Source organism: Mus pahari, chromosome 17, assembly GCF_900095145.1.
Source record: "Mus pahari chromosome 17, PAHARI_EIJ_v1.1, whole genome shotgun sequence".
NCBI lineage: Eukaryota > Metazoa > Chordata > Mammalia > Rodentia > Muridae > Mus > Mus pahari.
Window position 1 is genome coordinate 49079611 of NC_034606.1, and position 15480 is coordinate 49095090.

The 15480-nt window shown below is 49.0% G+C and overlaps 1 protein-coding gene across 1 annotated transcript in view; it reads right to left on the bottom strand.

Annotated features, from left to right (window-relative positions):
* Positions 1-15480, bottom strand: part of Efcab6 (EF-hand calcium binding domain 6) — a 190055-nt gene that overhangs the window by 157170 nt on the left and 17405 nt on the right. The window contains exons 3-4 of the mRNA XM_021217148.2: positions 11725-11870; positions 2041-2252 (exon numbers count right to left, since the gene is read on the bottom strand). Of these exons, the coding sequence (XP_021072807.2) occupies positions 2041-2252; positions 11725-11870 (358 nt within the window). The remainder of the gene's footprint in view (positions 1-2040; positions 2253-11724; positions 11871-15480) is intronic.

Below are 15480 nucleotides of genomic sequence, written 5' to 3' on the forward strand. Positions count from 1 at the left end.
AAGAAGAAGAAGAAGAAGAAAAAACAAAAGTCACAACACTCAAGAGCCCAGGCTGGCTGCCAGCTGGCTATGTAGCCCAAGCTAGGCTGGAATGCGAGATCTTCTTGCCTTAGTTTCCCTAGTGTTGGGTTTACAGTGCATTCCACCACACCCCACTAAATTGCACATTTTTAAAAAAAATTTCAGTGGGAGAAATGTACGACCTCCTGGGGCTGAAACAAGAACCGGGTGACGTGTACCATCTACTGAACTCGTGTGTTCATAACACTTCATCCCTTGTGTTAACCACATGCAAATCAGCCTGGGGGCGGTGTAGACATCAAGTTCTAAAATGAAATGGGCTTTTAAAAGCACCAGCATAGCATGAAGCCAGACTGTAGAAGGAAGGAAAGAAGGAAGGAAGGGAGGAAGGAAGGGAGGGAGGGAGGGAGGAAGGAAGGAAGGAAGGAAGGAAGGGTGATTTCATGTGTGTGTACATGTGTGCACAAGTTCAATCCTTGAGCCGGAAAGACTGTTCCCAATATTCCTGCTGAATTATCCACTCTTGTTGTTGTAATCCTCATAGACTTACTAGTGTTGAACACCCACCGACTTTATCTTCCTTTCCTTAAGGGCCCTGAGGGCTTGAACCAGAAATCTTTTACTCTTTCCACTATCTTGTTTGGGGCAGACTAGTGATTGGGCCAAGGCCCCTCACCATGCACATGCCTCCCCAGGCCCTGGTACCCTCCCAGCTGCACACCGCCACTGGCTCCTACAGTCTGAGAGAGAACAGACTGTCCCCTCTGTCTGTGCATAACCACCTTCCTTTCTCTATCATTTCACTAACATCAACTCCAAACTCAACAGTGGAGAAGTTAAATGTTCCTCCCAGACAGTCTTCTTGGTGTCCCAACCTCAGGAACAGACAGCCTGTTCCCTGTAAGGACGGTTGTCCCAGGCCTTATTAAACCCCATGTCTCCTGAGCCACAAGTCCCTCGAGGGAGGAGTCCGGCCTCCATACGTGCCCCACCCCCAGCCCATGCCCAACACTGCTGCAGCACCTAGTAGATGCTCCTTAACCTTGTATTTATTTATTGTATGTGTGCATTCATGTGCATATTGTGTGTATGTGTGTACATATATACATGTACACACACACACACACACACACACACACACACACAGAGGTCTCCTCTAACACTGGCTGGCTAGAGAGCCTCTAGATCTGCCTGTCTCTACCCCTCCCCTTGTTCCCAGCCCTGGCTACAGATGTATAGTCACATGACAGTTTATAGGTGGCTCTGGGGACTCTTGCTTGCACAGCAGCCACTGGACCCTCTAAAGCACCTGCCCAGCTCTGAGGGTCACCATATCCCCCACCTAGCAGCTGAACTCAGCATGCCTGACCACCAGACTACATTGGAAGCATCATAAAGTTTGATATGAGAACAAGGGCTGAAATCTTAGGTTCTAAAAATACAAATTGAGGGGTTCGGGAGTTACCGAAATATATAGCTCCGGCAGAGGACCCCAACTTTGTCTCTAGCACCTGTATCGGTTGGCTTACAACCACCTGTAACTGTAACTCCAGAGAATCTGATTCTCTCTTCCGACTTCTGCAGGCACTGCCCCCATATGTATATACCCCCACACACATGCACTCAAACACATAGTCTAAAAAAATATTTAAGCTGGTCCTGGAAATGCATGCCATTAATCTCAGCACTTGAGAGGCAGAGGCAGAGACAGGAGGATGTCTGTGAGTTCGAGGCCAGCCTGGTCTACATGGTGAATTCCAGGACTGCCAGGGCTACAAAGTGAAACCCTGTCTCAAAAAAATAAAAAAAATGTAAAAAGTAAACAAACAAAGCCATCTTTATACATATAAACTGACCGGATACTTTTCTATAGGAGTTTTTGAAAAGAAAGAATGACAATCGCACTATTGTGTGCTATGAGCACAAGGCAGTGAGGAGAAGACAGAGCGGGCTGCCCGCTCCTCTGCCAGCTCCCCTGGCTTTTCCAGAACAGTCCATAACGAGCGCCATTCATCCTACCTGGGCCAGCAGGTCCTGGAACTGATCTTTGGTGAGCGGAATGAGGAAAGTTGTGATGGCTCTCTTCAGGTCCGCCTTCGTCACCGTCTGGCTGTGGTTCCGGTCAAGTACCTGGAAGACTTTTTTTAGTTCGTCCCTTCTGCTGGAAATCTTCTGAGATAAAATCCGTTCAATGTCTAAGTAGGACAGAACTGGGTTGGCAATCGCCGTGGCTGTGGGTGAGACAGAGACACCCGGGTGAGCACACTTAAACCAAGATGCAGCAGCGTGAGGGCTGCAGAGCCCAGCGGGGTGCCCTACTCCCGTGTCTAACTTAATGCCTCAGACAAGGACAATCAGTTCCCACCTGAGGAATTTGGTCAGCACGGGGTCACATCCATAAGGGAAAGAGGTGACCGTGGTCTTCCTTTACAAGGACATGGGATATGGGGAGAAAGCTTGAGTGGTGAAAGAGATGTGTCTCATAAGTCCATCTTTCTTCTTACAAGTTTCTGTGGGTGCATGTATGTGTACGTATGTGGGTGCTGGAGTGTCCATGTGGGCTATGTGGAGGTTAGAGGAGAGCTCGGAGGACGGGGTTCTCTCTTTCTACCTTGGGTAGCCCAGGTACCAAACTTGGGTCACCAAGCTTGACAGCAGAATAAATGTCTTTACCTGCTGAACCACCTCAACAGTCTTCACTGAGACTGTGTGTGTGTGTGTGTGTGTGTGTGTGTGTGTGTGTGTGTGTGTGTGCGCGCGTGCACACACACACACATATGGATGGGTACATGTGCACGTGGAGACCAGAAGCCAACAATGGATGTCTTCTTTATTTTTATTTTTTTTGAAACAAGGCCTCTCATCAAACCTAGACCTAATGAGCCAGCAAATCCCAGGAATCCTCCTGCCTCCACCTCCTTACTCTTGGTGGGTGTAGGGAGCCCTAACTCAAATCCTCAGGTTTGCCAGGCAAGCACCTTATCCATTGAACCATCTCCTTGGCCCTCAAATCAATCTTTACAGCATCCTATCTTCCTTACATGAACTTGACAGATTTTTGGTCTGTTTGTTTGTTTTGTTGTTTTGTTTTTCAGGGAAATCTTTAATTGGCTGGGATCCTTTTCCTTCCCAAGGCTGGAGATGTGAACAACCTGGCTGTGGAGAGACAGCATGAAGATATTTAATCAGCAGCTTCAACATCCTGGGGACAGGGAGTCCCAACTGATGCTTCAGGCCTCAGAAGTCCACATGTCACCCATGAGAGGTAATAGGTTATAGATGTCCCTGACTTCAAGCCCAGAGCCCCAGGGCTCTCATCAGGACCAGTGTGCAGGCCCTGGGTGCTCTGTCTGATACTTGGTAGCTGGCTAAGAGGCTGAGAACGGCAGCCTGGCACACCCCTGGTAATTAGCAGATTCCGGTGTTTGGCAAAGGCTTCATTAAGGCCTTGTCTTTTATACTCACAGGGTAGCCAGGGAGCCCTGAATCTAGCTGATCAGCGCTGAAGAGAGTGAAGGCTTTCGCCCCAGGTGGCCTAGGCCAGAGCCCATTCAGAGAGCCCAGGAAGATAGCCGGGAGATGAGAAAGGTACAAAGACAAGCTTAGATAACCTCAGGCCAATGAAGACCTAGAAATAAGCTGGCTGCTCTGGGATGACACGGTCGTTTTCTAGAAGAAAGTGGCGGTGCTGTTTGGAGAGGCTGTGGGACCTTGCAGAAGCAGAACCTACGTGTTACCTACTATAAGCAGATCACTAGAGAAAGGACTTTGGAGGTTATATCCAGCCCCAGGTGTGATCCTTCTCCCTCTCCCTCCTACCCCTACCCCACTTCAGTCCCCCCCCTTCCTGGTCTGCTACTTTGTAAACAACTTCCTCCAAACACTCTGGTGAACTGAGCTGTTCCGCCAGGATGGACTGAAATCTCTCCCACAGTGAGCCTGAGACCTTTCTCCTTTAAGCTGCTTCTGCCAGGTATGGTGCTCACAGTGACACCACACAGCTGCAACTGGACGACCCTGAGAAGGAGCAGCAGGGAGGAAGGGACTGGGGCTATGGGAACAAACAAGAGGAGTCCAATCAAGGCAGCACAGCCAAGAACCAGGGATGGTCCAGACCTGGGGCCTCATGGGGTTATGGGATGTCACCATGACATTTCCATCAATAGAATGACAGAACCCAATGTCCTTCCTCCACTTCCCTCTGTTACCATGAGGAGGAGGAGGGGCTGGGGAGGAGGAAGGGCAGGGGAGGAGGGAGGGCAGGGAGGAGGAAGGGCAGGCGTGGAGGCTGGTGGTGTAGTCAGGCATTCCCCACTGCTCAGGAGCATGCTTTTGGAGTTCTGTCTAATGTGAAGGTCACAGATTAGAAAGTAAGAGTAAATTAGTGAATTTTTATAAAGCAGAGGCCACGGAATGCTTGGTTTGATGAGTCTTGAAAAGTAGAAAAAACAGTGAAGCCTGACAGTGGTCACGGCCTCCATTCAGGGGACAGCAAACCATTCAGTCGATGAAAGTTTCCAAGATGGTCATGGTGAGCCCTTCCCTCTATGGACAAAAGGACACATTTGTCTCTCCATCACGGGTTACAGTCTATCTCTGTCCCAAGATACAGTTTATCTCCATCCTGGGTTACAGTCTATCTCCCTCACAGGTTACAGTCTATCTCCATCCTGGGTTACAGTCAATATCTGTTCCAGGTTACAGTCTATCTCTGTCCCAAGTTACAGTCTATCTTCTTCACAGGTTACAGTCTATCTCCATCACAGGTTACAGTCCATCTCCATCCCAGGTTATAGTCCATCACCATCCCAGGGTATAGTCTATCTCCATCCCAGATTACAGTACATCTCTATCCCAGGGATAGATCTATCTCTGTCCTGGATTACAGTCTCAGACCCGGAGAAGTCAAGGCACCCAGAACTTGAAGCCATGGGCATATCCCATCCTCAGTCAAGGGCAGGCAGCAATGGACTGATGCCTTTATGCTATGCTCAGCTCGCTCTCCCCTTTCCATGCAGCCCAGGAAACAGTGCTGCCCACATTCAGGGTGATCCTCCCACCCCAAGTAGCCTGATAATGAAAATCCCTCACAGACCTGCCCACGGGTTGATCCAATCCATACAACTCCTCATGAAGCCTCTCCCCCAGGTGACTCCAGATTGCTTCCAGTTAACAAAATAACCATCACAGTCACACGGTCCCTCCTTCCAGTAAGGACGGGCAGAGTTTTCTCCCCATCGCCAACTCCTGGTTGTATATGGCATCGGCCACACCTGTCCCTGAGACCAGCAGCACCATGCAAGAAATATGCAGCCATTGTTCTTTCAAGGCACTGAGTGTGGGGCTTTGTCCCCTGCAATCGACACCGGGGGCAGAGGAGGCCAAGGCTAAAGAGAGAACTCCTGAGTTCACCGTGGAGTGTCTAAGTGTGTGCACCCTCTTGTCAGCTGAATCTACAATCTGGAGATCAGAGAGGCTGGGGTAGGGCAAGCCATGTGGGAGCCAGAAGCCTGCAACACAGGAAGCATGGAGTTGAGGGACGGGGCAAGGAAAGAAGGGGGATCTCAGAAGCCCCTACTTTGCTGGAAGTGGGATTCTCCATTCCAGAGCTCCTAGCAGGGCACCTCTCACTATCGGCCCAGTTCTTGGTGCCAAGAACACCACACTGGGCAAACAGGTCCAGCCTACCATCTGGAGGGGACAGGACAGACAAGGGCAGGCAGCCAGTATGTCACAGGGTGGTGACAGATGGTGGTGAATGCAGCAAGGGTGGCGAGAGATCAGCAGAGTGTGGGACGGTGCCACCAAAGGCTTGTCTAGCCAGACAGGTGGTCCAGGATCCCTCCTCCAGGGAGTTTGGGAGCCAAGACCAGAATGCTGGAAATGAACCACCAGCTAGCTAGCTAGCAGAGGTGACTACATTCCAAACACAGACCAGGGTGGCCGTGTAAGAGCTCTGTATGGGAGCAACCTGAGTCTGTCTGAAAGAACCAAGAGGCCAGGGTAGCTATGGGGGAAGCGGGTAGATCCAGGGATCACCAGAGAAGCAACAACAATATCCTGTTCCAACCGCTACAGAGGCTGGCCAGAGAGAATGAGTAACCAGGGAAGGAGGTTGGAGAAGACATCATGCATCCGAACCACAAGGAAACGGGCATGGCTTGACCCTGGTACCATCCTGAACATGGACAACAAACTTAGACATGGTAGGCTAGCTCTCAGCTGACCAGGTCTTGCAGACAGTGTGGCTCAGGGATGGGCAGAGACCCGCGAAGCACATCAGGACCCTGCCACCTCGCTGGATGTGAGAGCCTAGACCAACTGAGCTACCGGCTGAATACTAGAGCAAAGGGCTTTGTGGATCTTGTGTAAGGTGTCTGCAACCAAGGTGCAAACAGAAAGCCAGACGGACAGCAGACATGTGACCTGGAACCTAGTGGGGAAATCAGTAGAGAACGGGTTACACGCGCAACATGTCAGGACATGGAGCCAGGGAGGGACAGAGGGCAGAGGACCAAACACAGAGCCTGAAGGCAGAACCTCTCATCACATCCCTGAGGATGCTCAGCGTGGCGGGACCTCGACACTCTCCCATCTCTCTCCCAACTGCTCAGACTCTCAGCAGCAGCTGGCTCCCACAGAGGAGCTGGGTGGTGCAACTTGGCTGGAGTGCGCAGCTCTTCCTGGGGCTGCTGGGTGTCACAAGGGACCCCCTTGGCAGTGGCCACCTCTGCCCTGAGATCTCTTCCCAGACTCTGTGGACATTTTAGTGGCTTTCTGAGAAATCCCAGCTTGGCTCTCAGAATGGTGACTTAGAGGCAGCAGACAGCAGCAGACAGAAACTGTGGAAGTACCTGAGAACAGCTGCTGGTTTCACAGGCCCAATGCAGGCCCTCAGATATGGGCCCAATGCAGCCCTCAGATACAAGCAAGACAGAGTCCCTCAGACACAGGCCTGATACAGCCCTTCAGATACAGCCCCAATGCAGCCCCTCAGACACAGCCCCAATGCAGCCCTCAGACACAGACTCAATGCAGCCTTCACACACAGGCCCAATGCAGTCCCTCAGACACAGACCCAATGCAGCCCCTCAGACACAGCCCCAATGCAGCCCTCACACACAGGCCCAATGCAGCCCCTCACACACAGACCCAATGCAGCCCTCACACACAGGCCCAATGCAGCCCCTCAGATACAGACCCAATGCAGCCCTCACACACAGGCCCAATGCAGCCTTCAGGCACAGACCCAATGTAGCCCATCACACACAGGCCCAATGTAGTCTCTTTGACTAAAACTAAAAGCCAGACCCAAACCTCCTCAACTGCTGCTGGGAGAACCAATCAACACCATCTTCCTGGAGGGCAGCTGAACAAGTCTTCCAGTGTTAATTTAAGGGCTAGAGAATTTACAGCAGACCATCACTCTGGGTCTACCATCAGAGCAAGCAAGATAAGTTAAAAATCTGTACAGTTTCAAACCAAGCCAAGCCCTGAGGATATAACAGAAACTAAATACCAGACAGGACAAGCTGGTCCTAAACGGTTCAGAAGGCCGTGCCCTCTCTCTCTGCAGGGAGGAGGGGGCAGATACAGCATAGACGGGATGACCAGGAAACAACTGGATACACAAAGGTACATATGGTGGCAGACAGATTGTCATCCCAGGCCCTTGGCCAAATGCATGTAAGGAACAGGCCAGGCAGGTGCAGAGAGCTATATAACAATACCCAGATACTCGTGAGGTCCTAATAGACACACACAATGTGTGTATGTGTGCATGTGTGAAAAGTGTGCATGTGTGAGTGTGTGTGTGTGTGCTTGAGTGAGTGTGCATGTGCGTGTGCCAGTGTGCATGTGTATACAATTGAGCATGTGTGAGTGTATGTGTGCACAAGTGTGCATGGGTGTGCACTGGTGTGTATGTGTGTGTGTATGGGAGTGTGGGAAGGGTGGACATACACTAGGGTACTAACAGGGTCTTACCCTTGGCCTGAAACTCGCCCGCTGAACAAGGCTGGCTGGCTGGTACTAACAGGGTCTTACCCTTGGCCTGAAACTCGCCCGCTGAACAAGGCTGGCTGGCTGGTACTAACAGGGTCTTACCCTTGGCCTGAAACTTGCAAACTGAACAAGGCTGGCTGGCTGGTATTGAGGTCTAGGGATCTGACTGTCTAAGACTGCAGGCAAACACCCACTCTGTCTGATTTTTCACACGGGTTCTGGGAATCAAACCCAATCATGCTTGTTTGGAAGGTACTTTGCTGGCTGTGCAGCCTCCCCTCCCCTATAGACATAATTATAAAAAAAGAATTTATATTTATTTATTTACTTTATAAATAAATGCATTTTCATTATTTATATAATATATAACATATAATGCATAATATATAATACATATTTATTTACAATATATAATATAACCCTATATGTTATATATTATAAATAAATATACGAGTGTTTGCCTGTGTACATGTACGTGCACCACATTAGTGCCTGGTGCCCTGAAGATCAGAAGAAGGCATCGTATCCCAGTAGTTACCATGGTTATGAGCTGCCAGATGGATGCTGGGAACCAAGCCCAGGGTCTCAGCAAGAGTAACCAGTGCTCTTAACAACTGATCCATTTCTCCAGCCCAAACATTAACTTTTCAAAAAGACAAAACACATCAATAAAATTTTTAAAAAAAATATACCTGGCAAATATGAGAAGCAAATGACAAAGAAGTAGCAGAGTTGAGGCAAAGGCGGGTCAAGGGTTGCAGCTCCGTGGGAAGAACAAGATCCCACTAGGGATAAAGATCAACCTGTTGTATGGAAACAGGCGACGGATGGAACAGGCAACTCATGGAGCCAGAAGGCACAGCAGCCAGAGCTGAGAATGAGGACTTCGACCACCACTGAACGAATGTCACTGAGGGGGCTTAGGAGATGACTCAGAGGATAAAGCTTGCCGTGCAAACATGACGAGTTTGGCTTCCAAAAACTTCATGTAAAGCTGAAGGCAGGGGCAGACACCTATAACCTCAGCATGCCCGTGACACTAAGACGGGACTTAGAGACACAATCCCCAGATGCTCGCAGCCCAGCGAGCCTGGCCTATGAAGCAGTGAACAGGAAGAGGCCAAGCGTAACTAAGGAGGGCCTGCCACCCGAGGTTGTCACACGCACGTGCTGTGGTATATACACCTGTAGTACACAGCATTTGAGTATATGACCGGATGCACATACACACTTTTAAAAAATATAATTAAAACTTAAATGTGGGGCTGGTGAGATGGCTCAGTGGGTAAGAGCACCCGATTGCTCTTCTGAAGGTCCGGAGTTCAAATCCCAGCAACCACATGGTGGCTCATAACCATCTGTACAACTACAGTGTACTCACATACATAAAATAAATAAATAAATCTTTTGGGCTGGTGAGATGGCTCAGTAGGTAAGAGCACCCGACTGCTCTTCCGAAGGTCCCAAGTTCAAATCCCAGCAACCACATGGTGGCTCACAACCATCCGTAACAAGATCTGACGCCCTCTTCTGGAGTGTCTGAAGACAGCTACAGTGTACTTACATATAATAAATAAATAAATCTTTAAAAAAAAAAAAAAATTAAACTTAAATGTGAGGCAGTTGAGATGGCTCAGTGGTAAGAGCACTGACTGCTCTTGCGGAAGTCCTGAGTTCAAATCCCAGCCACACATGGTAGCTCACAACCATCCGTAACAAGATCTGACGCCCTCTTCTGGAGTGTCTGAAGACAGCTACAGTGTACTTACATATAATAAATAAATAAATCTTTAAAAAAAAAATTAAAAAAAATAAATAAATCTTTTAAAAAGAAAGCTTAAATGTAATTACTTCTCTGCTAATGGACAAGATCTTACAAGGTAATATTCTGTTGTGAAACTTATAAACTAATGCCTATTGTATTCTTTGGAGGAGGCACATGGACCAGCTTCTGGGGGGCTCTTTCAGTAGCGTTTGAGGACTCTGAGAGATGGGTGCCTGGACTAGGTAGCCCCTCCTCACAGGTCTATTTGCTCTATAGGTTTGTCAAGTGCACTAAGACCTCCATCTGTGCTCTTCCATAGACACAGAACTATAAGCTCTGATGGGCCTACATTTTACTGTGTAACTGTTTTCACTGGAAGCCACTCTTCCTCCTTAACAGCAGACCCCACGTTAGGGTAAACAGTGGCCACCAGAAATCAAGCCTGTATCTCCAGGCTCACTAGTAGACACATAAGTGCGTTGGCGTAAAGTCTCACCAAGTAGCAAGCATGTGTCCAGTGTGATGAGTGCCTGCGTGTGCTCACGGGGCACGCCCATTTCGCCTTCACGATGCCCCCCCCCCACTCCATCCTGCATCCTTTGGGTTTCAAGCCTGAGCCCTCACTGCAGTGAGCATGCTTCAGTCTCTGTGTTCTGTCTGCTTTACTTTCCTGCTCTCTGCATTCCTGCAGGGCCGGCCTCTCATCTGGCCCAACTCTGTGCTCAGCACCTGTCAATGGTGCTCATCCCAAATGCTCCAAATAAGTAACAAATGTATTGAGGAGGACACGAGTAAGATCTAAAGATATGTAACTTGGGGAAACACTAACTGAATTTTTTTTTTTTTTTTTTTTTTGCCTTTAAAACTGAATGAAGAATTTGAATGGCTTAGAGACTTACATCCCCACAAAAACTACTCTGCAAATATTTACAGCCGCTTTCTCATAATTCCCAAATTTGGAAGCAATCACGTGGGGGAAGGGAGGTAAGGAACTTCTGTAAGGCATATGACAGACAGTGAGGTTAACTCAGCTAGTAAATCACAACAAGGAACAAGAGAGTCTTAGCAATGGACATCCGGTGTGAAGTGAGTCTAGGGCTGGGGGCGTGGCTCAGTGGCTAGAGAGCTTGCCTAACACACATGAGGTCCTGGGTCCCATCACAGGCACTACAGAAATTGGGCATGGCGCACATCCTAGAGCTTGGGAAGTGGTTATGGGAGGGTCATAAAGTTTAGGGTCATCCGTGACAACATCGTAGGTTGGAGGCTAGCCCAGGCTCCTCAAAAAGGGGGGAGAAGGAAGAGGATGAGAAGAAAAATCTAGATGTAGACTTTCAACCCTCCATAAAAACACAAACATAGCCGGGTGTGGTGGCGCACGCCTTTAATCCCAGCACTCGGGAGGCAGAGGCAGGCGGATTTCGGAGTTCGAGGCCAGCCTGGTCAAAGTAAGTTCCAGGTCAGCCAGGGCTACACAGAGAAACCCTGTCTCAAAAAAAAAAAAAAAACAAAAAAACCATAGTCTAGACATAAATCTCAAAACTATGACATCAGAAGGTTATGTAATGGAAAACCTAGATGGCTGAGGCAAAGGTTACCTGGGAACATCTGCTGTTTTCTGTTCAACTCTCCTGCAAATCTAAGCTACTGGGGGACAGGCCTGCTCAAATGTGTGCAACTGTCACTTACTGAGTGACACAACCATTAAAGCTGACAGAATCCAGGGTCACACACTCCGAGTTCAAATCCTAGCCATCCACTTAAAAAGTACACACGACTCTGAGGAAAGTGGCTTGAGGGCTCACGTCTGCACTCCCCATCCGGGATCTCAGGAGGGTATGAGAGTCAACCCACGCGTGTTCTCAACTGTGCTCACGCGGGCGGACAGTGAGTGGTATCTATAGACCGTGTTATAATCACTTCTGAGTACTCACTTGATGAAGAGGGTCTGCATAAATCTTGGAAGACAGTTCTCTGCGTTTTGCATGGCGAGGAGTGGGGACGGGAACATGGCAGCTTCCGGGCGTTAGGGTACAAGCTATGCCATTCTGGTATAATCGACATTTTGTTCATTAAATCCCTGTGAGAGGAAAGAGGGCAGATTACACCATCTGCATCATGTAAACATGGCCGACCCGCTGTTTGCCCATTTCTGACCATTCTTAAGGGGATCACTGAGTCGTGTTGAGACTGTTTACAGCATGTCCAAAGAACAAGGGGGCAGAATAAGGATTAATTAAGCATCTATTTTCTTCCTGTACTTAATCACTGGCCTAACCTTGTTATTTCTTCCTGCTGCCTCCCAGCCACACCTCTCCTCCTCAAGTCTCAAGTATTTCCACCCAGAACCCTTGGCAGGGCTGGTTTGCTGGCCATTCCTTCAACCTGCTCTCTTTATGGAAAGCTTCTTTCTCCTTCAACTTCGACAGTAAGTTTTGCTGGATATAGTAGTCTGGCTTGGCATCTGTGGTCAGTATATCAGTCCAAGCCAGTCAACATCCATCACAGACAGGGGAGGACTCATGAGGCCCCACCCCTAGATACCGGAGCTACTGGAGCTAAACGAGCTACTGCTGGCTGCTGGCTGCTGGGGTAGAGACAGTCAGTTGTCTTGAGAAGTGTGCCAGTAGGTTGTCTGTGCTCCTGTAGGTGGCCCTATTCCCATGCACATACACTGAGAGTGGACAGAGTGGGAAAAAACAAACCAGAAGATATGAAGATGGGCAGGAGCAGCAGGGAGTTCTGGGAAGACTTGGAGGGGTGGGTATGATCCAAACACTTCGCCAACGTGTATGAAGTTCTCAAAGAATAAGGTTTTTTTTGTTTTCTTTTTTTTTAATTAAAGAGGCTTTAGCACTGTTGACTGATCTCAGGGGCAGACAGTAAGAGGTTAAAAAGTTCCAACCCTTGTTGGATGTGTTGGTGCCTGCCTGTGACCCCAGTACTCACGAAGCTGAGGCAGGCAGCAGAGGGTGAATACTCAGTGTCTCGAGTGCTCGGGAAGAGTGGCACTGTAAACCAAGGCAGCAGCAATGATAGTGACAAGGACTCTGAACGCTCCACACAGCACCCATGGGAGCCTCCAAAGATGGCTGGTGCCACCAAAGGGAACCTCACAGCAATCTGGTAGCACTGATTCACAAAAAGGGCCAGATGTCAGGGCTGGCAAGAGGGCTCAGAGGGTGGAGTCACTTGCTGAAAAGCCAGAAACTTGAGTTCAATTCCCAGGCCCCATGTGGTAGGAGGAGAGAACTGATTTCAGTAAATTTGTCTTTTGACCTCTACACACACATACAGGGAGAGAGAAAGAGAAAAGCAGAGAGAGACAGAGACAGAGAGACAGAGAGAAACCACTCCTGCATGCTGTCCTCTAACATTAACATGTATACCATGGCATATGACCACAAATACGCATGCTTATAAATAAAAAAGAAAAAACAAGCTGAATTCTATATCTAGCATAAAAGTAAGGGAGAAACGAGGGTTTCCTTGGCCACATGAAAATTCAGATCATTCAGCAGCAACAGACCTGCTTGCAAAAATCTATTCATTTTCCCAAACAAAGAAAAGTTGCATAGGTCAGAAATAATACCAATAAGGCCAGCAGGCTGCACACCAACGGTGTGAAAGAGTCCACGTGCGTTAGAAGCACAGCCTGGTGCAGGGGGGACCTGACAGCGCCAGACAGGGAAACAGACATTTCAGCAGCCACAGCTGGGGACTCCCGCACCCACCAGTAACAATGGCAGAACTACCTAGAAGGTAACCAAGGCATGGAGAGATGGCTCAGAGGTTAAGAGCACTGGCTCCTCCTCCAGAGGACCTGAGTTCGCTTCCCAGGACCCACATGCAGCTTACAACCCTCTGTTGTTCTGATTCCATGGGTTTCAACACCCTCTTCTGGCCTCTACGGGCATTGCACATACATGGTGCACAGACCCACGCAAACGCTCCTACACACAAAGAAAGGACCAGGCTTGAGAGTCACTAAAGCCCCCAAAGAACTAGGAGATGCGTATAAAACACCTCCTAGTCAGGACACAAATTCTCCTCAAATGCAAAGGGGGGCATCCTCCTGATAGATTACATCGGAAGATAAAACTGAACCTCACGGGGATGATACCACAAGTCAGCGACAGACGACAGCTGCATCATTCACAACTCTGTGGTAATGAATGTGCTTGTCAACAGCCAGAAGGTCAGAGGAACCCAGCAGAATGTGCCCAGTGGGTGATGAAGGAACAGTTCACAAGCGTTCGTGAAGTAACTCTTAGCATGAGTGATACATATACCTGTATTTAATTATTTTACACCATTTACTTACACTGCGCGCGCACGCGCGCGCGCGCGCGCGCGCGCACACACACACACACACACACACACACACACACCATGGCTCACATGTGAGGGTCAGAGGTCAGAGGTCAGAGGACAATTTACAGAGTCTTTCTCTCCTTCCACCACTTGGGCTCCGGGGCTCACATTCTGGTGGGTCAGGCTAGGGAGTAAGCGCCCTTACAGTCAAGCAATCTCGCTGGCCACGGATACCTGTGGTTATTGTTTTAATCTCAAATGAATAAAACAAGCTCCTTCCATAAGAAAGGGGAAGAAAACCAAAGTGAGCAGACAGAGAGAAACAAAGAAGGCTGGGGCCCAAAAACAGCAGAGAAAAGCCACACAGCAGCAAGGCCACTATTTGATAATATCAGCAAAGTTGATCAATACCAGGGGGACTCAGGAAAAACTAGGAAACATCCGAACTGTTAAAATTGGAGATGGAGAGACGTTACTACCATCCTTCCAGAAATAAGGATTATAAGGGAACACAGCACAAATGGGCAACCAAGAGAAATCGGGGGCATTCTGGGGAGGACGATGGGACTGGAACTAAGGAGGAAGCGGGAACTCAGGAAGCACAATGGCAAACAACGAGACTGACTCAATACTCAAACCTGCCACCAAAAGTCCAGTGTCCGATGGACTAGCCAGTGAATTCTACCAGACGCTCAAGGAATAATTAAAATCCAGTCCACCACAAACTCTCTAAGAAGTAAGAGGGACGGCTCACGTGGTGCCCAGTGACTAAGTGCTTGCCTGGGGTAAGAGTTACAGGCTGAGGAGGAAGGGCGTCGCCCACACATCTATAAAGCCAGAACCAGCCTGTCAGAAAGCAGATGATGTCACCAGAAATCACGGCCAAAGACCGATGCTCTATGTGGCACAGGGACACTAGCAAACTAAACCGAACAGCTTGGTTAAGACAACAGTGTAGGGGCTGGTGAGATGGCTCAGCAGGTAAGAGCACCCGACTGCTCTTCCAAAGGTCCTGAGTTCAAATCCCAGCAACCACATGGTGGCTCACAACCACCCGTAACAAGAAAAGACAACAGTGTAGCCCGATGGAATTCCTCCTGCGAGTATACAGGTGGTTGGCACAGAGAGGCTGGCCAAGGCGGGGGCTAGCTCAGCAGCAGAGCACTCTCACTTCTTGGGAACTGATACACGAGCTGCTGGGATAGTCACATACACACTTGTGTGTGGTCATACAATTTGGGTCACTTGTGAATGTGCCTGGGAACAAATCTGCTTGGTTATGTAGCAGCTCGGGTTTGGGGGGTTTGGAGGGTTTGGGGGGGGAGTTGTTTGTTTGTTTGTTTGTTTGAGGCAGAGTCCAGATTTACATCATAATT